This window comes from Drosophila pseudoobscura, chromosome 3, assembly GCF_009870125.1.
Source record: "Drosophila pseudoobscura strain MV-25-SWS-2005 chromosome 3, UCI_Dpse_MV25, whole genome shotgun sequence".
Classification (NCBI taxonomy): domain Eukaryota; kingdom Metazoa; phylum Arthropoda; class Insecta; order Diptera; family Drosophilidae; genus Drosophila; species Drosophila pseudoobscura.
The window spans coordinates 19,992,463-20,018,082 of record NC_046680.1 but is presented as its reverse complement, the minus strand read 5'-3'; the positions used below and the strand labels follow the sequence as shown (position 1 = coordinate 20,018,082).

General features: G+C 46.5%; 2 protein-coding genes across 5 annotated transcripts; one reads left to right on the top strand and one right to left on the bottom strand.

Annotated features, from left to right (window-relative positions):
• Positions 1–79: 79 nt before the first annotated feature.
• Positions 80–25,620, top strand: Galphao (G protein alpha o subunit). 3 transcript variants are annotated; one of them, XM_001361718.4, is made up of 8 exons: positions 80–231; positions 1,399–1,692; positions 10,253–10,437; positions 10,545–10,705; positions 21,585–21,713; positions 21,795–21,924; positions 21,991–22,144; positions 22,216–25,620. In XM_001361718.4, exons 2-8 carry the CDS (start codon positions 1,575–1,577, stop codon positions 22,401–22,403), a joined length of 1,065 nt encoding a protein of 354 aa, XP_001361755.1. In that variant the 5' UTR covers positions 80–231; positions 1,399–1,574; the 3' UTR covers positions 22,404–25,620. The 3 variants fall into 3 exon arrangements, with proteins under 3 accessions (XP_001361755.1, XP_015040568.1, XP_033233869.1); XM_015185082.2 differs by lacking the exons at positions 80–231; positions 1,399–1,692 and adding exons at positions 5,788–5,949; positions 7,137–7,509; XM_033377978.1 differs by lacking the exons at positions 80–231; positions 1,399–1,692 and adding an exon at positions 6,950–7,509.
• On the bottom strand, positions 11,434–18,843 carry Cyp49a1 (Cytochrome P450 49a1). 2 transcript variants are annotated; one of them, XM_001361719.4, is made up of 13 exons: positions 18,649–18,843; positions 16,192–16,433; positions 15,923–16,080; positions 15,701–15,866; positions 13,501–13,581; positions 13,305–13,421; positions 13,143–13,219; positions 12,883–13,078; positions 12,476–12,820; positions 12,323–12,401; positions 12,152–12,260; positions 11,942–12,063; positions 11,434–11,851 (listed from the first exon to the last, which is right to left on the bottom strand). In XM_001361719.4, the coding sequence occupies exons 2-13, from the start codon at positions 16,413–16,415 to the stop codon at positions 11,738–11,740; spliced, it is 1,788 nt and encodes a 595-aa protein (XP_001361756.2). In that variant the 5' UTR covers positions 16,416–16,433; positions 18,649–18,843; the 3' UTR covers positions 11,434–11,737. The 2 variants fall into 2 exon arrangements, with proteins under 2 accessions (XP_001361756.2, XP_004444472.3); XM_004444415.3 differs by lacking the exons at positions 15,701–15,866; positions 15,923–16,080; positions 16,192–16,433; positions 18,649–18,843 and adding an exon at positions 13,649–13,695.

Below are 25,620 nucleotides of genomic sequence, written 5' to 3'. Positions count from 1 at the left end.
AACTGTATGTTAGCATGAACGCCGTTTAACATGAGAGCGATGACTATTTGCATGCCACTTAACATTAACAAAGCTGTTCAATGACTGTTAAATAGAGGAGGAAAACTCTGTTATTGTTATGTTAACCGACGCGGGCGGAGCGAGAGGCAGGAAAATTTTCGCACTGGAAAAGTTTGATTTATTAGTGTATTATTGAAGAATAAATAAAGTGCAGTGCTCCACAGTGCAACGGTAATTATCCCGATCAGTTTGAGTGCATTAAACGCCCAAATTCGCGTTGAAAAAGTAATGAACGAAGAAGAAGAGAGCGAGAGGTAGAAGGGTGCTCTTCTGCTCTTCTGCTCGTGTGCAAGTGTTGTGTGTATACGGCGCTGGAACTAGGCGGTGGAAAATGCTTTACCTCCCACGGGGGGGGGTGGTGGGGTGTGGGCTCGGCTCAGCCTGTGTAGCCTGTAGCCTGTGCAGCCCGTGAGAGTGCGTAGTGTGTGCGTGAGCGTGAGCTAAATGAAAATTTATATGAAACACCACCCAGCAGAAGCAGCAAAAGAATCACCCCACCACCTCCGTGCCTGGGCAGGCGACGCACCCACGCAAGCCCATGTCGAGTTTGCATAAAAAACGCATAAAACTACAGTATTTTCTGCATAATTGAATTGATGGCGAAAAGCGCTGCTTTTTCACACCCCGCAGCATCGAATCATCGCGCTCCCCTCCCCCTCCCCAGCCCGTTGCCTGTAGAGCCGGCATCCGCTGCCACATTGCGCCTACGCCCTCGCCTAACACATACACACAGAACACCAAAAAAAAAAGAAGAAAAAGAACAAGAACTCAAAATAGGGAGCAGGACTCTCTCCAGAGCTCCATTCCAGTGCTTAATTCATTTACATGATAAATTACCAAGCCCCGCGCTCTGTATCTCCGTATCGTATCTCGTCTGGCACCATCGATGATATCTCCCAAACTGCCGATAGCCCTCCCATTGATAAGATAGCCGCGAGTGATGAATTTTTCTATATATGTACATACATACATATGTATGCATTTCGTATATTCCGACCATATGCAAATTGGCCAGCTATCATTGTTTTTGCCTCCGCGCTCGGTGAACGAGAGCTGATAACAACAAAAGCAACACCACTGTAAGCAGTGTGCGCCCTATTGGACGTCCAGACAGTGGCGGCCCTAAAGAGTGGTTCACATCATCCATCCATACTGTCGTGTCGTGTCGTCCTTGTCTGCTACCCTGTGTCCATGCGTGTGAGTCATTCCGTTTCGTGCCTCTGACCTGTCCGTTCGTTAGAGATTGTTTATGGGGCAACGACGACGACGACGACTATGATGATGATGTGGATAATGATGTTGATTCCCCATTGCAAACAATTCTGAATTCCGTTTCAGCTGAACTGTAAAATTGTACATACACATAAATAAATGTTCTCCTAAGAGGAAGCGTGAACCGGGAAGTTGCCTACTCGCCTAGCCTCCATCACCCCAAATAATCCGACGAGACGCAGAGCAGGAGCAACACCGCAAACATCAGCAGATCATCAGAAACCACCATCAGAGCCACCATAATGGGCTGCACTACCTCCGCCGAAGAGCGCGCTGCCATACAGCGGTCCAAACAGATCGAGAAGAACCTGAAGGAGGATGGCATTCAGGCGGCCAAGGACATCAAGCTGCTGCTGCTTGGTAAGTGCCAGCGGAAGTGGAAATTCCATTTCCCCCATTCACCATTCACCATTTACCATTTACCTTTTCCATTGCTGTAATCTAATGGAAATGGCCACTTTATCAATTTAGATTTCGAGGCCCTTGAGTTGGCTAGAAAATTGTATTTTCGGTTTTATGTGCTGATAGATGGGGTAAATATTTATCGTGCACTTTCACTGAGCACAGTGGGTAGGAAGTACACTTTTGTGGACGGGAAGGGGAAAAGGTAGTAATGAAGAGAAACAGTATCCTGTAGCTCTCTACCTGCACAATATACAGATGTACATGCATATGAATGTATGTATCTTTAGGTATACAATTGTACCCAGTTGTCCCACAAGAACGCCCCATCCCAAGGCTAATTCCTCCAACGAATGATGCATCAATTCCATGACAAAACTATTCTTGACGTGTTTTTTGGCCAAGGCTAAACCGAAACCACAACAAAAGAGTACCCATTTGGGGCAGCTCTTTTGCTTGCATGTCGAATTACTTTCACGCGCTGAAGGGATGTCACGGAACCACTGTGCAGGCAGCAGCAGCAACAGTTGCATCTGCATTCGAGGGGGTTGGGGGAGGGCTAGACAAGTGTGAAGACTAAACACTTTCGAGGAGCCATGTGGTATGTGGCGGCGCTGGCAGTGCCCTTGCCTCAAGTGCGCCTGCATCTGCATCGGCATCGGCACTAGCCGCAGCCGCATCCGCAGCCTTAGCCTTAGACGCGTACGTATGCATCCGCCAGCGAGTGGAAACAATCGACGCCACTTGACATTGAAACCACTGCACGTGTGTGTGTGTGTGTGTTAGTCTGTGTGGGTGTGTGGCTGTCGGTTAACCAGGTTGGGCCCCTGACATTGAAATGCCAGTTAATGCCACTTAATCTGCCAGTCGCCAAAAAAAAAAACAAGACACGAAGATAGGAAGACAGAAAGAGAGTCGAAAGCTGCAACATCGATTTGTGTCGACTTTTTCTGTGTGCCTCTCTATCCGTGTGCACCGAAAGAAACACAAATGAGAGACAAGTTTCAGAAACTAGTTGGAAAACCTTTTAGTTGGAGCCTATGAAGCTCATAATCAGTGTTCGATCTTCCATGATTAAAGACGAAACTTAAGCGTTTTATATTGTTTCGTTATATTGTTCACATTAAGAGCTTTTTCGTCAGTGTATGAGCCCTACTTCTCCCCACTACCTTCTGTTCTGTGCAATCAGGCAAAACTTTCGAGCATCCAAACAACAGCAACGAGAACGGGGAGGAACAGCACGTAGTACAGCGATTGCAGCTCATGTTGCACCACAGCCAGGACGAGTGGCGCTTGGGGAGTGGGCTGAGTGGCAGGCGGAAGCATCGAATGGCGGCCAGGAAACACTAACGAAACAATGGCCAGAAAGGCACCGGACGGAAGGAGCGACATGTATGTACAGGACTTGGGCGTTCGCTCTGTTGTGGGGTGTGCCCCGAAGTCCCGTTACAACGAGGCGGAAGTTTAAAAGAAATCCCACTCGAAGCATAATTTCAAGCCAAAGGTTATTGAGGAAGCAGCGTTCGTTGTTGGTTTGATTTGTTTGTTCTTTCATTTGTTGCTTCTTGTGGGCGACTGAGGTGTGGCAACAACGGTACACACGAGAACACTGTTGAACTGCAATAATACACGCAAAGCTGTGCTAGATAAACACCAGATAGTTTCTTTACTAGATGGTTATAGAGAGGAGTAGGAGAATGGCAAGCAAAACATGGTTGATCGATCATAAAAGGAACAAGTTTGAATGTTTTTGATGTAGAATTCAAGTTTTAGCAACGATTAGGACTATTCGGATACGACGAGACCCTTAGATATCGACAGGGGTGAACTCTCGCTGTAGAGATTTCTCATAAGCGAACGGATTCATGCTTTTGTGATCTCTTACGATGAATTCCAACACTAAACAGGCGCAATGTTCTAGAACGATAAAAATGTGTTTGAGCTTTAGACAATTATTGGATGTAACATTCTAGTGGAATGTCAATTGTTAATTCTGATACTCTCACAAAATGCATGGCATAATAACTCAATGGTCCCTCAGCAAATCAGAGCAGCAAAGTAATTGAGTTTGGGTCGGTCGTCTTCCACGTGCGCCACTTTCATCCGGCTGCTCAGATCGGATCGATTGCTCCGATGCAAATACCCGTAAGGCGGCCATTAAATAAACTACACAAGATGCCAACTACAACACAAATCGAACTTAATTGAGCAGAGTCAAATGTCGGCGCGAGTGGCAAAAGGCCCCGCGACCTGGGACCCGTAACGGCACGGCAATGGCAGCCCCGACTATGAGAGGGGGGTCGAGGGACGGACGGACGTACAGATTGTTCCATCAGAGCGCTGTTTCATGCGACAAGTGCACAAGTGCTCCACTTTGCCGCTGTCCGTCCGATGTGTCCGCGCTGTCATTCAAAGAAGAGTTCGCGTGATAAAAAAAACTTGTCAATTTGTTTGCCGTTGGCTGCGGTTTGTGGTTCCTGCCACTCACCCACCCACCCTCTGCGCCATCCGCCATTCCCGTTGGGGTTCTGGGGCTGATTCTGTTTTTGCTTCGGCTTCTGCCTCTGGTGCCGTGTCGTTGCTGTCTGCTGGAGCCAAATTCATTCAATAATTTCATTTTCCCATTCATTGTTTTCAATTTTTTGTGTGCTGCATCCCGTCAGTCCCACACCGATTGGGTCCATATTCGTGTTCGCAAAATGATAATTCAATTAAGCTCGTTGGGGGGGTTGTGGGAGGGCAGGGTTGTGTTGTGTTGGAAACCCTTCGAAAACGGAACACTTCCAACTGCTGCCCCTCATTAGCCATTCTCCCTCTTGGCCTTTTGTTTCTGTCACGCCATTTTCCAATATGAATGCCAATTACCCGTTTACCTGTCCTCAGGCCCCATGCCCCAGGACCCAGGGACATCGGGCAATTATCGCATTGCCGGTGCGGACGGTGAGAAATTCTCGGAAAAGTAGAGAATCCAGGATATCGGATTGTAATTGGATGGCAATTTTGCATAGAAAACTTTGAAAGAAGGGAAGTTTGCAATTCCAAGAAGTTCTATGACCAATTGTTTGAGCTGAGTTCAAAGCAGGGGCATTCCTGGCAGGGGAAATTGAACTGAATCAAGGATAATCGTTGCATCCATATCGCATAATGGTAAGCATCCCATCTAGAGTCGAGCGCGAATTCCATTAGCACTCGAATGGATTTATGGCTGTGCTGCATGTCTTTGTTGCACAATTAATTCGAAATAATTGCTGACTTCTCTCCCTCACTCGCTCTCACTCGGTTGACGTCCGTGAATGGCTTTCTTTATTGAACCATTAATTGATTTACACATAATGAAGCGCTCCTGCCTGTCGCAGTCTCGGCCAGTGGGGCCAAAGGCTGCTCGACATCGGGTCCGGGCATTTCCAATCAGTGCTTCAATGACAGAATGCCGTCGGGCTATCGGGCGAATCAATGGCATTGTTATATGGATATGCTCCCCCCCTTTTATCATCCGATTCTCGATTCTTGTTTTCCGGCTGCTGGAGCAGGAGCAGGAGCAGATCTTTTGAGTGGTCCTGGCCAACCGTTTTGTGCTAATGCGCTTTGCTTTTGGCCCATAAACGTGGCAGAGTTTCTACAAAGCCGCTGACTTAATTGTGTGCGATGGCCTGTCCGGGGGCTGGGGGCCTGTCTCCATTCAAACTGCAAAGCCACTTAAAGTTGCCTTTAAAACGGAAAAAAGGAGAAATAGCATGTTCGCGTGGGCGCTCTCGCTGCGGTGGTTGTCCTTGTCTTGCTCTTACTCGCTGCTCGCTGGCCCATACCCTGGAAGAGCGCAAACTCCGTGGGCCAGTTGTCTCTCTCTGACTTTTGTACTTTCCCTTCCAGTCTTCCATCTTCCATCATCCATGTGCACAAGCTGCGCATGCACCGGCTCTCTCTCGCGCTCTGCCTCTCTCTCTCCTTCGTGGCGGAGAGCTTTCCTCGGCCATTGAGGAATGTGTGTGTACTCGCACGGAAAGCTTCTGCCCATTGCGTACGCTGCTGACAGCGCTAGGGCGGCTCCGTTGCCACTCTCGTCCACCCAGGCGCAGTCCAGTTCCGTTAGTTCATCCATCCAGCTCCAGCTCCAGCTCCAGAGCGGATACCACGCACGCATACCCGCGAAACGAAACGAAACGGCAGAAAGCTTTGCCCAATGCAAATAATCGTTCAACTCTAGTTCTGTGATGTGTCCGTACTAACCAAAAGGCCTTATTTTTGTGGCAATTGGTGAAAAATTAATTTTAAAAGATATTCGTGTACTCAAAAATACCTAGCCCCAGTTCAGTTTGGCGCTTAAATTTGTTGAACGATTCGAATGAGTAGCACCGTGCGGGTGGCAGCAGAATTTTCGCTTTTATTTTCCTGCCCCGAATGAATCATGAATCATTTTGCTGCGTGCTGGAACACGAAATGTACAAACAAAGAAAAGTTTCTGGCTTGTGCTTTTCACATTTCGGCCGAAACAACCAAACAATTGCCTCGCCTCGCCTCGCTTCTCCTCTCCTCTCCTCTCATCTCCTTTCGCTGCTTTGCGTCAGCATGTGCCCATTTTCCAGGCCCATCCCCTCGCGATCTCTCCCTGTGTTCCGTACCCTGTCCCCTGTGTGCGTGTGTCTGTGTGTGTGTGGGCTTGTTTATGGCCACTTGTAAGACAGCCCGCCCTGGCAAGGGTGGCAGAGCAGGGCAGAGCGGCAGTTGAAAACAATGAGGCTCTCAATAATACGTACTTCCCGCATGGTCACATAATTGTGCAAATATCAAACGGATACAGCGTCGAGTACATCGAGAACACCAACTGCCGATATTCCCGCAAAAAATGGGGGAAAACTCCAACGTGCAATAATTTATTGATTTCTGGTTGTTTACTGCGCCACACGGTCCCTACATATGGACTCGCGTGTACTGACATATCTGCAGCGCAACATGAGTTTTCGCTAATCAAAAACTCAAATCTTGGGCTTATGCCTTAATTGTACTGTTCCCCTGGGCACAGAAAGCACTTGGAGAAAGCTTTCACACTCGCGCTTCCATCGCACGCTCTCTGACTCTCTCCCACTCTCACTCGCTGAGTGGAACTTTTCTAGGAAAAACAAATTTCCCCCAAATGCAAGCGAGTAGAGAGTTCCGTTCCGTTTCGTTCCGTTTTGTTCTTGTGGCAATTTTCCCCCGCTCGGACACACGGATTTTTAGTTTACAATTAGAGTTTATCGTTGGCTGTGACCCGTTCGGGTAGCGGACAGCGGATACTCGTGCCTCCTGCCTCCTGCCTTCTGGCTTCTGCCTTCTGCCTCCTGCAGCCTCCGTGGATCAACAAATGCGCAAAAATCAAACAAAACTGAACTGTTGGCTTATGTCACTCCCGTTTCCTTCCACAGTGAAAACCGAATCGAAACAGTGACGAAATACAAGAATAACATTGAAAAAGTGAACAGAAATCCTTGAACAAAAGGCAGAAAAGCAAAACAACAAGCCGCAAATTTGATCCCTGTGGATACGAGTTTAGTTGTTTTCCGTTTTTGGTTTCCTCGCGACCCCCTACATTGTTTTTCTTCGCTGGCAACGTAGTCGGCCATTGAGTTGGCCGATACCAAACGACCTTCAAAACGTTTTGCGTCGAGGCAATACGCACCATGGGCTGCGCACAGTCTGCCGAGGAGCGAGCCGCAGCCGCCAGGAGTCGCCTCATCGAGCGCAACCTCAAGGAGGACGGCATACAGGCGGCAAAGGACATTAAACTGCTGCTGTTGGGTGAGTGGCTGCTTCGTGGCGAGGGCCTGCGACGGACCCCTGGAAAAAGACTCCCAGTCGGACAATGCAATGAATATTTGATTCAGACGCTGGCTATAATTAGTAAAGCATACTTAGTGGCTGCCAACGTCATGGCATTAGAAATGGATTGAATTGGAAGCGGTTTCCGGAAAAACAAACCACTCTTTATATAGAATAATGCGTAGTAATCCTCAAATCCACCGAAGACGATAATTGTTAATAATCCACGGATTTCTTTCAAAACTAATCAAAGAATTCGAAAAATTACTTTTCGAATAACATAAATACTCCTATAGAACCTATCAAAATTTCAAAACAAGCCTGGCCCCTGCTCTTAAAATGGGTATGGTTTTTGTAGGGAATTAAGGGCACTAAGAAATAGTCTTAGAAAATAACCTTAGCAGCGTAAAAAGTAGTAGAAGACTTGAACTTTGGCTAGATATACCGTCAGATATAGCTATTGATGAACATATGAACATATGATGTGATATATGAAAGGTCATACACTTATCTTTCGAACTCATCGATTTTGTGGACATCGACGCTGTGGATGTCGAGTGTCGAGAATAGATTGTGTGTCTCTATAAGTCAAAGAAGGGACAGCCCTGTTTCCTATTTGCCCCTGCTGATTCATGGTCGTATATATAAATCATATACCGTCGCACTGGTAATTGTATTATGAGTACTCTTTCATTAGATTGCAGTCTTTCTCCTCGATGGCCTGCCCATTCCTTTAATGTCGCTTCTAAGATGCAGATGCCTTTCCTTCTGGCTCCCTCCCTCGACCTGGCTCGCCTTGCGGCAAATGTAAATGCCATAAATTGAATAATCGCAATAACATAATTGTACTTGTGCAAACATATATGTACATATGTATGTATGTATCGAACGGTCAGCTTAGTTCAAGGCCATTGTGCAGCGTGGGTATGCGATATGGGGTCTGGGGCTGGGTTTTGCCCTGTATTCCGATTCGTGGGTAAGCGGGGGAACAGCACCGCTGGGAGAATTTAGCAATTGACGTATTTCCACCACATCCAAATTGCTAATCCCGGGGGGAAGCAAATGTTCAAAAGGTTTGGAGCCGCAATTTGGCCAAATTTGGACCGATATTCATCGCCAGTGTAGGGAAATTGCATTAATTTGGAAACGACTGCGCTTACTCATGGATCATGAGTAATATTCACATGTAGATATCTTCGCCTGCATATTGGGCACAGCCCTGGCCACCCCCCTGCATTCTGGGTGTTTACTCGTACAATTTTTGTGTATTTCATTTAATTTCCTCTTCGGCCCCTGGTGCTCGGAATGGGGGGTAGGGGTCGGGGGAAAAGATTTCAATTTCTGACAGTTTTGCGTGTGTTTCTTTCTGTATGGAAAATGTTAATTTTCGGCTTCTGCTACTCAAGCAACACCCACTGCGGGTCGCGGGTACTGGAAATGTTTATTTAAAAAAGTTTTTCCTGCGCGCATCGGGGAATTCATAATAATAATCAGAGCCAACCCGTACGTACACTCTATCCGTCCCTGTTCGATATATTCCCTCTCTCTCTCTGTCTATTCTCTCTACATGGATCTTGTATATTCCTGCAATCCACGAAAGCATTAAATTTAAGCACTTTGCCTTCAATTTCCACACAAACAAAACATTAATCTAAGGTGGTACCTGCCCCATCCCCCTACCAGCACCCCTCTTCCTGTGTTCCGTTGCTTCCTCCAATCCGATCAACGCCATAAACAACTCAAGTAAATTTCACTTCAAATCTAAACATTTTTAGATGAGAAAACTCCTCTATTAGCACTGGAGCACTATTCTCCTTTCTCTGATCTATTCTTTCTTTCTGATTGGTCTTCGGATTACTTTTGAGGGCTGGCCATTGAACCCTTAGAAGTGTTTTGTATTGTACTCATGTGGATCTGAAGAATATAAGAATAAATCTAGAATGTTTCTCGAATGTTTCGCTCCAGAGAGTTGTATTTGGATATATTATTTCTGTATTCCGCTTTTATCGGGTACTCAATCATTTATATCTTATTGCTTATCTTTTCTTATCTGAGACAGCTGTTTATCTCTCTGGGAAAGTTATGTTCTTCCATATTGAAAACATTCAAAACACAGATTTTCTGAGTGCAAAACCCACTCAGAAGTCACTCAATTAACAAATTGCATTCAATTAGATGGAAATTTCTGTTGGTAAACAGCTGGAAAATCCTTCAGTCATCATGGGTCATCGAGCAGAAACAGAAACAGACACAGACACAGAAACCGAACAAGAAGAGAGGCTGAGACTGAGACTGACCAGGGGCGGCAACAATTAATCCTTTGTTTGCCTTTTATGTGAATTTGTATGGTAGGATGCCGTGGCCGTGGCCCTCTCCAGTTCTTTCGTTGCTTTTCTCATTTCTGTTTTGCCCGGCGGCAGCTCGAGATGATACATTGATGATGAGAAATGATAATGATAATAATGATTCCCATCATGCCACAAGAGTGTGTGTGTGTCTGTGTGTGTTCAAAGGCCATTAAGCCCTACTTGAGGAATACAAAGCACAGACATTTAGTGCTCGACAACTACTAGAGAACTGCCCTCTACATGAACATTAGCGACCCCTTGAGAGCCGTGTCAGTGCACGCTCCTGATAGCGAGATAGCTGGATAGCTAGATAGATATATCTGTGTGTATCTGTAGACTAACCATATTCTCTCTTTCTCATCCCTCGATTCTAGGCGCCGGCGAGTCGGGAAAGAGCACAATAGTCAAACAGATGAAAATCATTCACGAGAGCGGCTTCACTGCGGAGGACTTTAAACAATATCGACCGGTTGTCTACAGCAACACAATACAATCATTAGTTGCCATACTGCGAGCGATGCCAAACCTAAGTATTCAGTACAGCAATAATGAGCGGGAGGTAAGACCACACACCATCCTCCATACACCCACTGAATCCTCCATTTCCCCCAGTCGAGAGACTCACACTTCTTATCGTCCTGTTCTGCTTTCTCCTTTCCCTCACAGAGCGATGCTAAAATGGTGTTCGACGTGTGCCAGCGCATGCACGACACCGAACCCTTCTCGGAGGAGCTGCTGGCCGCCATGAAGCGTCTCTGGCAGGATACCGGTGTCCAGGAGTGCTTCTCGCGCAGCAACGAATACCAACTGAATGATTCCGCTAAATAGTGAGTACCTACCTAATAGTGACCTAATTTCGGGTCGATCTTTCCTATTGATGATGCTGTTATATGAACCATAATTACGTGATTTTTGCACAGTTTCCAATCTTCATGTAATGGGATACTCTTTTATTCCCTTGGCCCTTTGCCCAAGGCCAAAAATTTGATAGTTCTGCCTGGCTTTGTCTTAAATGCTCTGGGCAGCATGTAATACATATAATGCCCATTCTGGGTAGGAGGCAGAATCCTCAAGGCACATCCCGGACCAATGAAGCACCGGACCTCCTCTTAAGCAAATTGTGCACTCCGTCAATCCGTTGTTATCATCTAAACTCGGGTCGAGCTGCAATCAGGCTCAAAAAATCATGCACACCATGCATGTTGTTTGTTTCAACTCTCGGGCGTTCTCTTCGGCAGCATTCGCTTGTGCTTGTCGAGTCGAGTCCAGCCTCAAGGGCCGCAAGGACACTCTGAAGATACTGTGGCTGCAATCACTTGACTTGGCCATGGCAAATTCTTTCATAATTTCACAATTTCTATCGTGACCTTGGCCGTGTGTTAACTTTGTGATCGTTCTGTGGCAGCACATAATTAATCAGAGGCTTGAATAAGTTGATGGGGAAAGACGGACGCGCTTAAATAGACAAGGCGCTCGAGGCGCAAACAAGTCAAATAACTTTCACAGTCTACGCCCCTCAGGCCCAAGTCCCTAGGTGATTAATGACCACCGACCATCGAAAATACATGGTGCTGTTTTAATATTAGACCGGGTTATAGTGGGGTTATATTGTACGTACTCGTAATTCTACTTATACTTATATTTACACGATTTATGCGGCTATGTCGGTGTGCTCAAAGGTTGGGAGTGCTTGGTCTATGTACATTTGCTTAATTAAACAAAACGTCGGAGCAGCGGCTGCAACGCTTCGACTATAAATATCACACATCCGCCGTGTGACACACACACCCTCTCGCTCGTTCGCTCCTTCGCTCCTCCGCTCTTGCTTTTCTCTGGGACATCCGTGCCGTGTCCGACGCTTAGTCCTCCCGCATAGTTAGCTTGAAATTCAGCGGCGACTGCGGTATGTACGTGGAATTGACGCGATACACAAACTCCCCGGAACTGTACGAGACCTTGTATTTGCGGAAGATCTGTGGCGAAAGTGAAACGGTACCCATGAGAGTGGCATTAAAGAGGGGGGCGGCATTTTCCCAGTTCTGGGAATGCGACTGGGACTGTACCTTCGCCAGCAGCGTGTGCAATTCAATTTCAGCGAAGCGACGGCCCACGCACATGCGGCGACCAAAGCCGAAGGGCAGGCTGACAAACGGATGAATCTTGTGGCTGGCGTGGGGGCATCCAACTGCAGAAAAAGTGGGAGGCAGAGACACCATCCGGATTAGCAGTCGGAACTGTGGAGCATTCGGTGGGTGGGGAAGGGGAAAACTCACCTGCCACGGCAGCTGTTTGTTTGAGCCAACGCTCGGGCAGGAAGCGCTTGGGCTCTGGGAAATATGCGGGATCGTTGGACACCACCAGATGTGGGAAGATGACGTGCGTCTGAAAGGTGGAAGGGTCTGTGAAATAATAGGGAGCCATGGCGACAGACAGTGAGGACTTACGCCCTTGGGCACGTGATAGCCGTTGATGACCGCGTCCGACTGCAGGCTGCGACCATTCGCAATCACCACGGGACGCATGCTACGGAACAGGGACAGGGGTGAACAGGGGCGATTAGCGACCAGAATCACAATCAGCAATCAGTGCAGCCTTACCGCAGCGTCTCCTTCACGCAGGCCCGCAGATAGGGCATCTGCTCGAGAACGTTCTGGTTGATCTCGGCCTCGCGATGGGGGAACACCCTCTGCAGCTCCTCGAAGAGGCGCCTCTGCTTGTCGGGGTTCTTGGCCAGCTGGTAGATGGTCGAGGAGGCGGCCACCGATGTCGTGTCGACGCCCACCAGGAACAGATCCAGAGCCAGGATGGCGGCCAGCTTGCGGTTGCCCGTCTTCCGCACAATCCTCTCCACAATCGAAATGTCCGCCTCGGACTTGGGCAGGGCCCTGGCCTCATCTGCCTCGGCCTTGTCCATTGTCTGGCCGATGTTCTTCATGCAGATTCTATGGCAGAATATATAAGACATATGAGTATGAGTGGCGGAGGATCGGCGGGCGCTACTCACGCTGTGAACTGATCGAGAGCCCGGACAAAGCTGCGGTAGGCCTTCGTGGGGTAGATGCGCCACAGCGGCATACGCAGCTCCAGCTCCGGCACCGCCCAGAAGAACGTGTTGATGGCGTCGATGATCTGTTGGGCCTCCTCGCTGCCCTCCGGCGAGAGGCAGCCCAGGCGCGTGTCCAGCGAGACGCGTCCCACAGCTGCAAAACAGACAGAGACACTCGTACCGGATCGAAAAAGATACATGCTGTTGCGAGAACTCACATTCCAGGGCCCATTTGTAGAGCTCGTGCAGGAAATTGGCTGGCAACTCGTCCTTCTCGTCGCGCATCGCCTCAATGCTGCACCAGAGACAACAACAGAACGGAGCGGAACAGAACAGAAATGTAGATTGCATAACGGCTGAAAGATGGCGTTCCGACTTACCGGCCCATAAATTCGCTGGCGATGTCGTTCAGCGGCGGAATGTACTTCTTGGCCGTTTGCGGCTGCAGCAGGATGTGCTGCACCTCCTGCCTGAAGGCCTCCCACTTGGGTCCGTGCCTGCGGTGGGCAAGAGTGGGGTTAGGTTATTCATGTATGGTATATGCGGCAATGTCCGTTATATAAGCACGTTACTTACACGCCAATTAGGCCGGCCACATCGCCAAAGAAATCGCGTCGCAGGTCGCCCTTGTAGTGGCGCAGCGAGGGCATCGAGGGTCTGTGGAGAGAACGGAGAACAAGTGCGGAAAATGAGAGAAAATACGGAAAAAATTCAATGTACACACATGAGCAACATGAACAGGCTCCTGGCTACTGGCTCCAGGCTACTGGCTCATGGGCTATTGGCTCCTGGCCTTCTCTGGGGACGCCTGCCCTTGCGTGCAGACAGACCGGCGACGACAACATCAAACACAAATTTTATACTAAAATACACACACAAAACGAAGCGATTTCTCGGCGTCCCGCTCTCGAGTCGCCCCCACGGCCGTGGTGTATACAATATTTGCATGATATTTGTCATCTACTCGCATGTCGCAGAACAAATAAAAGAAGCGGCGTATTTATTGGCTTTTGTCTAACCCTGTGCCCCCAAACCGCCGTGCTCTGCCCTGCCCGGCTGTTTGCCTGCCATTCCGCTGCTCGTAGGAGGGTTGCCCCGGGCAACAGCATACTCGTATTATATTGAATGACAGATCCCCCTTCCACAGGGACAAGGAGCGACGAGTGACGAGTGACGACTGACAGTCGGACGGAGTGTGTATGGTTTTATGTGACCGTTTCTTTGATTTTGAAATGGTAAAAAAGGCCTCCACTCGGAAGAGTTTGGCCCCTGCTTTGGGGAGGCATTCAATCGGAATTTGCATATCAAGCCCGATTTGAATATTCATTCAACGAACTATGCAAATGAAGATAATTGCAATGATACCAAAAAAGAAGCAAAGCTGGAAAAGGGAAGAACTCTCCAAATACACGATAAAACATCGATACATCCAATATGTAGATATGTATGTACATATATTCAAGAGTATTCCCCCCCCGAAACGAGTCTGGAATGGCGACTCAGAAAACCAGTCTGCCCAAGACCCCCAATCTGACCGCAAGACTGTCACAATCGGAACTGAAACCATGGCTGAGCCCTGGTTTTTGGATGGTCGTATAATTTTTCCCACCAGCAAACAAACACACATTCCTCTCCGGGTTTTATGAGCCCCATAAAGATTCACGCCTCTCGTTTCGTTTCGTGCCGTATCTTTCCCGATGTTGTTCGGACTTGTCTCGGACAAACCTTAAAGTGAAATATCTTCATCAATCAGTTGGTGCGTCAGTCAGTGAGGCAGTTGGCCAGTGAGGCAGTGAGGCTGGGGGGCCGCAAGATAGTTTCACACTTCTTCGCTGGGGGTTCCATTCATCAATCTCTCAATTCCGTTCGTGGGGCGTGGGGCGTGGGGGGCTAGTGTTTGCGCATTACGTTGTTAATGTTGTCTCATGTCCAATCTATTAGCGATTCTTTTCAGCCATTTTCATGATGACTTGCCAAATGTACTGCCGAATACAAACAACGACAACAAAAATCTGTTTGGTTTTTGCGCCGTCTGCGATTCGCTATTTCTCTATTGATTTGCGGCAAGGCAGGCAGTTGTTGTTGCTGCTGCTGCTGTCGTCTATAAACTGCTGGAAACGTAACTTGTTAAATTTGGTTCATGGCCATGGAGATACACACTCGATAGGAGGGAAAAGAAAGCTTACAAAAGTAATGAGCATGTCGGCCGATCTGTGTGACTTTCGTTCGCCGCCTGGCTTGTTGTCTTTCCTCTTTCTGCTTATGTATATTTCATTTGTTTCATAGATGCAAAAACCGAGCAACGGTCTGTTTTTGTATCTGCTAGGCCTATGCCACAGCGTAGAAGTGAAAGCTACGAATAATTTTAATTTAATTCCATATTTCAGGGGCCCCACGTCTGCCACTCTTTCGATTTGTTATTAAAATTTAATTTAATAATTGCGGACTGGCCTGGCCTGCACATCGAATGTGCGCACACTCGCGAATAAACAGGAACTGTACTGCTGTACTACTGTACTGCTGTACTCCTGTACTACTGTACTACTGTACTGCGGTCGTGCGGCCGTGCATATGCCCATGCATGACTGATTGCGTGGTCATGTGTGTGCGTGCGGGGGTGTACACTGTACCACAGTGCAGCCCGGGCAAGTGCAGCCATGCAGACCCATTTAATTAACCCGTTTTTATGGCAGAGCATTCGTACAAGAGTATTAGGCTTTATGCTCTTTCCCCCAGAGGTGGCAGCCTGCAGACGGAGAACATTCGCGTCACTCACCGGTGGGGCATGGCCTCCTCCTTCTTGAATATGTTGCGTATCTCGTCGCCGTCGAAGACGAACAGCAGGTCCGGATGACCAATCAGGCCACCCACCTTGGCCATTTTGCCGTAGTTGACGTGCAGCTCATTCATAACCTTGTCCAGTTCGCTAATCTTGTAAGTTCCTGCAAGAGACAGGTGTAATCTTGTGGATGGAAGCGGCTACGGGTTGATGACTTACCAATGAGAGGAGCGAAGCGCCAGGAGTTTCCAATCAGGGGCAAGGGATATGGACCGGGCACCTCAGAGTAGGGGCGCACTCCGGCTGTCGGGGAGGCGGTTCTGGTTGCTGTGGCTGTCGCTGTTTCTGTCGCTGGCACTGCAGTGGCGGCCAAGTGACTGCCAATTAGTGGAAATTATAGAGGAGCAGCAGGCGGGGGAGGCGGAAGCGGAAACGACTCGAGCATCGAGCATCGGGCATCGAGGTCTCGCTATAAGAAAATCATTTACCTGACATTTAATTTCTTCGCCGTCTCCGACTGCCCCTGTCGCAGGCGCTGCCTTGCAATGGATTTTTCAATTTCCGTTGCCACCCCCACGCCGCTGGGTGGCGCAGCCCCGTCCACGCCCGTGCCCGGCCCAGGGCCCGCATGCGGCAGCATCGTTGCGGTGGCAGAGCCCGAGTAAGTGGAGCGCCGCATTAGGGTAAAGGAGGTTTTGCGTAAGCCCGACATCTTTCTCCCGTGTTAATTCTGCGGAGAAAGACGAAATATTATGTAACAAGAAGGGAATATCGCAGCAGCAAGTACTCTTTCAAATAGATACATATGTATCTAGTAAATGACTCAGAGACATCAACAAATACGTGACTGATTCGGATAGAAACAGACCCTGAGAAAGGGTATCGAAAGTTGAACTTGTTTCTGCCGCAAGATAGGCAGGGAAATTGAATTGTGTGTCTATGTTTTAGTCAGTTCTCAAAGTGCTTTTCCAGCAGAAACTTTTAATGCATTTCCAAGTATTTGCCTTTTTGCAAATCAATCAATGTGAATGGAGAAAGGCTGTTCAGAGCAGAACCCCCGCTGTAGAGCCCCTAGAAGAAGGTGTTTGGTTGAAGAGCAAATATTGTTCCATAGCTCGAGCTGCACGCTCACTGCAAATCCCGCGACCCATCCCCCGCCCCCGCCCCAGCCCCAGTGGCAGTGCTTTTATTGGTTAACTTTGCTGCCTGGGATCCAGAGATGACAGCACTTAGTTCGAGCTAGTTGCCACACACAAAACAAGGCAAACAATCAGCGATTGTCCCTCTGATCTCGGGGGGCTATACGAGAGTACACAAACCAGGGCCAGAGGCGGGCACACAGAGACAGAGGGCTCGCTGTGTTATGGCATATATTCCATTTTATCGTCTCAGTCAATAGGCAAGTGGCGGCTACCAACCGTGAAATTGTGCTACAAAAACTCTACGAAACCCACAGTCGAGATGTGAATTCGAACAAAGAAAACACACACACACACGAATCGAAGAGTTATTGAAGTAGCGCCCAGTTGAGGGCCAAAACTGCACCTGGCCAAGACTTAGTTTCGAACATATCGTATGAATAACTACGATTCCTCCACTTGAATGGAGTGCATTTGAAAAACTGTTTAAAGAAAAGGAAAGGAATAACAATATATAACAATAAAATAACACATCATTTTCGCAGTGATTTGCGCACCCCTAAAGGAGAGCTTGACCTTCAGATGGAAAACTCTTGGATATTTAATATTTTCCGTTCGATTCGGATGACTTAGGGCTTCCTGCCTTCCAGCTAGTCTCGTAATGCTTCAGCATTATTCAACATTATTGTGGGCGCACTCCATTCCTCTACCCAAACGTCCGACCGCAGACCCTCAAGCCTGCAAAAGAGCAGGAAAGATTGCTCATACGCCGCGTGGAACAGCATTCGCTTTCGGTTCGACATTTTCCTGCGCCTGCTCCCTGAGGATAATATAATTTAAATGCCGAAAATGTGATGGAGCATCCCCACACACACCCCCGCTTTCACCCTGTCCCGCTGTCCCGCTTTCCCACATTTTATTCTTTTATTTTGTGTGTACCCTGGTGCACAATGCCAGCGAAGCTTATCCTTGCCCTTGCCGCACAAGCAACGGAGCGACCTTGAGCACTTGAGCCAACAACCACACTATCTTTGTGTGGGTTGGGGGTGTGGGAGGAGGGCTGGCTTTATCGCCAGTTGGTTATAATGAACTTGAGTGATAATCCTAGCGCCTGCGAGTAATGCATGAGAAATGTCAAGCAGAGCAGCAATTGTCGTTGACTTTTATGGGCCATTGTTCCAGCTAGAAGAGAAACATGCTGGAAGCTGGAGACTGGGGGAGACAGCTGCTGCTGTGCTCCACCTCCGAGATGGTAGCTACACTCGAATGAATACAAAGCAGAAATGAAATGAAAATTAAAATCTCCCATAAGACCAGTTCTATTAGCATTTGCCTGTTAAATGGAGGAGAATCTGAAAGTTTCAGCAGCAGCAGAGCAGTTGGATGCCATCTCCCTTGATTATGTCACCCATATATTTCATCTATTGACTTTCGCGAATGGTGGCTATTGGTCTATTGACCGACTGGAGGTGCGGCCGTATCTGCATTGGAATCTGCCTCAAAATCATATTCAAATTTGACTTTCGCACTGCCACTCTGCTCTCTTTCGAGCAGCCGATTGACTGAATGCCATGTCGGAGTGGACTTTAACTTGTTTCCCCCCCGACACCTGCGCGCGGAATCGCCCAAAATTAAAATGGGGGAAAAGACCTCGTGGAAATGATACTCTTCGAACCGTTTTCCACGGCCTGCCACGCCAGTTGGATGAGTTTCTTTCGACTCCGCAGTCGTTTTTGTTTGTGCACAATTAAAACCACTTTGGGCCGTCTTTTGTTGCGGGTTTCTATTGTTGTTTGGCCAATTTACCACTCGACTTTACACAGCAAAAACACTCGGACGGAGATTCGCAACGTCTTTGTCACGCAGCCACCGAAACTTGTTGTTGTTGCCCGGGGATACCGAAAGCTATAAGTGGAGCTCTATGGAGGAGCCGCTGCTGCTGCTGCTGTTGCTGCTGCCTCGTAGACCAACCGCGACGCACTAAACGCGATCGTCGGGCTTCTTAGTCTACTTATACGCGTCATCGCCAGCCCAGCCACCATCGCCGGCGTTGCTGCCACCGCTGAGGCTGTTGTTGTTGCTGCCTCTGCTGCTGCTGCTGCTGCGATGCCCAGCGCCAACGTTCAAATTTGTCGGCTTTTGGCGCGCTTTTGTTGGTTTTGTTGTTTAAGATGATTCTGCTAATTGCCACTGCCACTGCCACTCTCCTCTCTCAGTCTCTCTCTCAATGGTAACTTATTCTCTGTTTTTTTTTGTACCAAAATATTAAATCATAATCGAAATTGAAAGTGCTTTTGATACTGGTTATTAGAGAGCAAAAGGTTGGGGCTAACGAACGAGTATAACGGCCTTTTTTGTGATTGACATTAATGAGAGATTGAGTAAGAGAGAGAGAGAGAGGGCAGGGGCAGGGGTAGCGGTGGGAAATTGTGCAAAGCAAATAAATTATTGTAAAGCTGAAACTTACTGAGACTAACGAGCCATTTGCTTGGCCAAATTACGCGCAAATCACTTAATTGAAAATAAATCCACCTGACGACTTTGGCCATCTCAGATAAACTGGTAGGGAAATGAGTTTAGTTAGCAAGTGCCTGCCACAAGTTAGAAGAGCTGCCAGTCTGAATTGAAATTCCTCTCATACCAGTAGATTTTTCTATGTGTAGGAGAACAATATTTAAAGCCTGGATCATCGGATCTATAGCAAAATTGGTTGAGTTATAATAAAACATTAGTGCTTGGTTGGATTCCCTTCAGCCGACAACAGTATTTTTCTATTGGTGCTTCTTCTATTAGCACTTATATTGCCAGACGTTCAAAACCAACAAGAGGATTATCTTTGATCCTAATCCAATCACTAGATCCGAAGAGATACACCGATCCTCCAGTTCCTTCTTCTGTTCCTACACTTTTCTTGGGAAATAAGATTCTCTTTGTTTGCTGTGCCCATGCTGTGAGTATTCTTGGAATGGAATCGGAAAGTTGCGAAAGCGTTCTAGAGACTGGCCCACTTTCCCCTCGTACATGTAACTCGTATCATCACGATCTCCTATCCACAGTTTGGAACACGTATGGGCCACCTGCCCGGCCATGGATTACAACACATTTTCCGGGCTCACAGCTGCCTGCATAAGAGTTTGGCTGCGGTCCAGACATAATAAAGAAAGAAAACTTTTATGACGGACATGTTAACTGAGATCTCGATCTCTGCCCACGAAGTGCTAACTATGTGATGGCCCAATCGCCAGCAACTGGATCCGTTTTGGCCCCCTTCTGTAAACGTTTGTCTAAGAAATTGTAACAGAAATGCGATCGGTCGATTATGCAGTTTGCTCTTGCAACTCGACCAACTTTTCCACTTGAATGGGGGGCTTCTTCTGTGGCTGTGGTTGTACTTATGGGACTAGCTATAGCTATATGTAGTTATGCCACGGCGACTGGGCATGACTGGGCCAATTTCCTCGGCCGCAGCCGCAGCCGTAGCCGCAGAGTTGCCGGACCGCGAGTCGGCGGTGAATTGATTCCACCTGCCCGCCGGATATTATGAATGTGATCCGTGGGGCAGGGCGTACTTTGGCGACGTTGTTGGGCAATTGTGCGTGTAATTTAAGCAGAAACCAGTTGACCAACGAATGCCTGACCAACTCAACAAGAGATCGCATGCGATGACCGCAATGAGCGCAGATTCCTCACCCAAGCCAGGCCAGGCCAGGCCCATTCCAGGCAAAAGAAAGAGAAAACCTTCAAAACTATTTACGACTCGTCTGAACCCGTCACCCGAATCCAGACCCAACCAACAAATGATATCAGCTGCCCCGCAACTCTTGGGCCGCGTCTGGCGTGCTTTTGCTCTTTTTGAAAAGAAATCATTGCGTGCCTCACGTTAATTACGGCCAAAACACACACGCTGGAATGGACTAACAACCGCTCTGGAGATGGAGCTGAAGCTGAGGCTGGACTCTGCGGACTCCTCTTGGGCGACCTACTTGTTGGGGCACACTCCAACTCTGACTCTGACTGATTGAGGGGGTGATTGCGGCTGGGACTGTGCCACAGCTAGGGCTACAGCTGTTACACAACCGGCAAATAAAACTAATTAGAGTCCAAGGCATAGACACATTCGTATGTTGCAAAGCATTCATCTGTTGACACGGAAATTAGAACCAGAAAAAGCCCAACGGTGCCCAGCACTCCACGTTTCTCTTGGCACTAATGGCACGGAAATGAAAATCATTTTGAATAACCAAATTAAGATCTTGGCCAGCCAATTTCTGAAGAATATAGTGGCAGCGCTGTTTAAGATTTATAATACCTTCAAGTCCTTCAAGAACTCCCCGGCCATAGCCATATCTTATCCATAGCCATATCCATAGCCATATCTTAAATCAGTGTAAGAATCTGCATTTCAGGCTTTGGCGTTCATTTTATCTATTTAAAGATTGCACAATTCTTCGCGCAGTGTAGCGAATTGGACATGGAAATCAGTTGTGCGCTGGCGCTGGCTGAGCAAGCATATTCTGTTCTCCCTTTGCGGGCCAGGACTTGGGCAGGTTTTTATTTTTAATTGTTTGCTCAGCGCTTTGCTCTGGGGCCTAATTGTTTGCTCAGGACTCGAGAGAGGTGCCGTGGCACATGGGGGGCGAGACAGACAGGCATTTGTCTGGTCAAGCGACGGACGAGTGCGGACGAGTCAAATTCGGTTACTGAAAAACCTCTTTGCCTGCTCTGTTATTTTTTTTTTGCAGTTTCCTGGACGATTTGGATCGGTTAGGCGCCAAGGACTACCAGCCAACTGAACAGGACATCTTGCGCACTCGTGTCAAGACCACTGGCATCGTTGAGGTTCACTTCTCCTTCAAAAACCTCAACTTTAAGTAAGTCTCAAGGGGAGGCCTTCCAGCTCCAGTGGTTGGGCTATGACTAATGAACTAATGTTTCCCTTTCGGCGATTTCAGATTGTTTGATGTGGGCGGCCAGCGTTCTGAGCGCAAGAAATGGATACATTGCTTCGAGGATGTCACGGCGATCATCTTCTGCGTAGCCATGTCGGAGTACGATCAGGTGTTGCATGAGGACGAAACTACGGTATGTTTGAGATGGTGACGGCCCCTGACACTATACAGATGATTCCACAACTCATTCCACTTTCAGAACCGCATGCAAGAGTCGCTGAAGCTGTTCGATTCGATCTGCAACAACAAATGGTTTACGGACACCTCGATCATATTGTTCCTGAACAAGAAGGATCTGTTCGAGGAGAAGATACGCAAGAGTCCACTGACAATTTGCTTCCCCGAGTACACAGGTAAGCCGATGCCTCTCGTTGCCTTTGGGCTATCTAAATCTGGTTTTGAATCTTATCTTTTGGGCGAACAGGTGGACAGGAGTATGGCGAGGCGGCTGCATACATTCAGGCTCAATTCGAAGCGAAAAACAAATCAACCTCAAAAGAAATCTACTGCCACATGACGTGTGCCACAGATACCAACAACATTCAGTTTGTGTTCGATGCCGTCACCGATGTCATCATAGCAAACAACCTGCGCGGCTGTGGACTGTACTAAGCCATTGCCGGGACATGTGGAGGAGGTGGACATGGACGACGACGACGACGTGGAGCAGATGGGGGGCGTTAGCAGGGAACACCGTAACGGTATTAAAGAGCAGCGCGGGAGCACAACAACCCACCAGCATTGATCAAAAACAAAAGAAAATTTAAGAGCAAACGATGATAGAACCAACAAACAAGCAAAGCCCAAAGAACTTTTATTTGTTTAACAAAGCGAACAGATGATCCCGCGTACGATGGGAGGACATGCAACCAGTAACATTATAATATTGATCCAGATAAGATAAGGAGATGCGGAATGCTAATGCAGATCACAGATCGCGGATCCCTAGATCGAGATCGAGATCGACGTCGGTTACGATATGTGATGTGAAGACACAGCTGACAGTGAGCCACAGACAAGCATTTGAGAAGCAGTTGATGATTGAAAGCATTTCCTATATACATACATACAAACAAAAAAGCATATACATACATACACACATACATATGCATTATGCAAGCCCCATGTACGACATGACAGCCACACACGAGCATACACGCATAAGCGCATAGTTGTTGTTTGGTCTGAATAATTTTTATAGAATTTCATAATTCATAATTTACGTGTAGCTTAGTTTCCTCATGTATTTATTAAACGAATGCCGAACGAGCGTATATACAGCATATGTATGTGCCCACACCTCTATATATACACATACCCACATACAATACGTATATATATAAATAATATATATTTAATGTTTCCTGTTGCAATCTCTCTTTGAAATTATTCATGCCATCAACGCTCTCTGCATTTGTCGTGCTTGTTTAGACCTAAGTTTTGAAAAGTTGCAACAAAACCGAACAACAACAAGCAGAACAACAAAGTAATAATATTAATAATAATTAATTTGATTGCGTTGCGTGTCAGCGTGTGGGCAAAAGTAAATATATATTATATTGTACGACATTAAAGTGAACAAAAACAAACCAAAAGGAAACACATAAGAACACACAAATACACAAACACACACACACACACACATACACATATAAAAGTAATGAAGGAAAATCTTAAAAATTTAAGTCTAATTTAAAGATAAAAGAAAAGGATATAAATCTCTATCTATTGTATTTACAAACCCAAACTAAACTAAACTAAACGAAACGAAACTAACAAAAAAGTAAGAGTAACGCAAAGCATATGTGGCCACTTAACTAACTTGTGTAAAAATCAGCAGTAGCAGCAGCCATCAATGATTGATTGACTCGACGATTGATGCGTTTCAATGTATGTAAATTGTAATTTGTTGAATTTACGTGTATAGGAGAGGTTTAGCTGGCATACACACAACACACTGAACACACACGCACAACAATTTCATTTGTATTCACTTAACGCTGATTTATTGTAATTAAACGAATTCGTTGCATTTATTTATACATACAAACAAACAAACAAAACCCACAAAAGGCAAAGCGCATCCTACTCTGGCAGCGCACAAAAGCATGCTATACTTTTGCCATGTCTCACACACACAAACCAACAAACGGATCAACAGCAAGGAAAACTCAAGCAAGGATTGCATGTAATAATCTATACACAAATTGTACGAGTACTTTAATGTAACAGTACGACACATAACTGTATGCGAATGCATATGTACATATGTATGTATGCACAGTTGTATTAAGCGTGTGGCATTTAACCCGAGCCCCGAGTATGTTGAATTGTTTGATTAGACTTATTATTGTAATTATTACCTTTACGAGTACTTTTGTATATGCTTCGTATGCGCACCGTGCATTTGATTTTACAGAATCAGTTAGCGGCAATGAATTTATATTGTTATTTCGATAGTCTTTTCTTTTGTATGTACACCCCCGCAGTCCTATACCTTCCCCTAGTTCTACTGGAGGCCCTCTGTACCCTTGTGCTCTTGCTCTAGATGGACAAATCCACTTATGTTTTATAGTTTTTAAGTCTAATTTATGTAAACGCACACGAACACACACAAACAAACAACTTAAGCATCAAATAAGTAAGTTTATTAGCGAAATAAATATTATTTGACATTCAGCAAAAGGTTCAACAATTTTCACAAAGCTTGACGAAATATTTCGCATACTTTGGCAGTCCCAGCCAGCGTCTGTCTGCCGAGACCCCTCCCTCCAGACACTTTTCGAAAGTTGTGTTGGCCACAGAACCGTACCCTCTTTCCGTAAAATTACGTTGACCTCCAATCAGTGATTCGATTTAATTCGGCCAGCCAGCATCTTACCATTTCCATCTCCTCTAATCCCACTCTAACTATCCCAGCCCAGCCCAACCAAATACTGTAATATTTAATACGTATGTATTTTCCATTCAACTTTTATAATTCTACCAAAAGGAAAAACAAAAACTAAAAAATAAACGCAAAATCATTTTCAATAAAAACTATTTATTCAAAAACAAAAAACCCCACATATTAAATTTTTATTTAGTTTTGGTTCCATGATTTCTTACAGCCAGAGAGACAGGCAGAGAGAGAGAGAGAGAGTTTTTGTTGGCCATGTTGCATGCCATATAGTTGGAATGTGAGTGGATGGCTGGTGGCCATGTAGTACATATTTAAGGAACTGCCGCAGACCAGTAGAAGATCACGAACTAAGGTTCAATAATTGTATGTAATTATATTTAAATGAAAATTTATATATTTATTGACAATTTAAGCCACAACAAAGTTATTCATTTACCCTCGAGACAAAGTAAACCAAATCGATCTATATACAAATATTTATACATACAAACATACAATACATACACACATACATATGTACTATATTTTTCTCGTAACTATATCTAATGGAAAATACTCAAGCGCAGTGTTTACATATAATTTTCCTCCTCAAAGTAGCTCAACTCTTGCAAAAGGAGAGAGCGCAAACTAATTAACTAATTAAACAAACACTAAGATATGACTAATAGCAACTTCATTCAGATTCAGAAACAGATTCAAATTCAAGCATAGCATAGCATTAACCGCAGTAAACCAACAAACATTTTGCATATTTTCAATATTTAACGGAATAGAAACGGTGACGGAATGGAATCAAATATAATTCATATTTTTCTAAGCTCATATTGTACACCTCTTTGCTCCACACACTCACGAGTCGCAGCACTACTAAAATTACTTTAATAGCAGTTAAAACAGTCCCAAGTGAGTTTCATGAAAATACATACA

Bases quoted from the DNA above. Each gene is read 5' to 3' on its own strand.
- Galphao (XM_001361718.4), top strand. From the start codon at position 1,575: ATGGGCTGCACTACCTCCGCCGAAGAGCGCGCTGCCATACAGCGGTCC. The intron at 10,706-21,584 runs GTGAGTACCTAC...TTTTTTTTGCAG, and splicing joins CTGAATGATTCCGCTAAATA to TTTCCTGGACGATTTGGATC. The intron at 21,714-21,794 runs GTAAGTCTCAAG...CGGCGATTTCAG, and splicing joins TTCAAAAACCTCAACTTTAA to ATTGTTTGATGTGGGCGGCC.
- Cyp49a1 (XM_001361719.4), bottom strand. From the start codon at position 16,415: ATGTCGGGCTTACGCAAAACCTCCTTTACCCTAATGCGGCGCTCCACT. The intron at 12,821-12,882 runs GTGAGTAGCGCC...ATTCTGCCATAG, and splicing joins GCTCTCGATCAGTTCACAGC to AATCTGCATGAAGAACATCG. The intron at 12,261-12,322 runs GTAAGTCCTCAC...TCCACCTTTCAG, and splicing joins GCTATCACGTGCCCAAGGGC to ACGCACGTCATCTTCCCACA.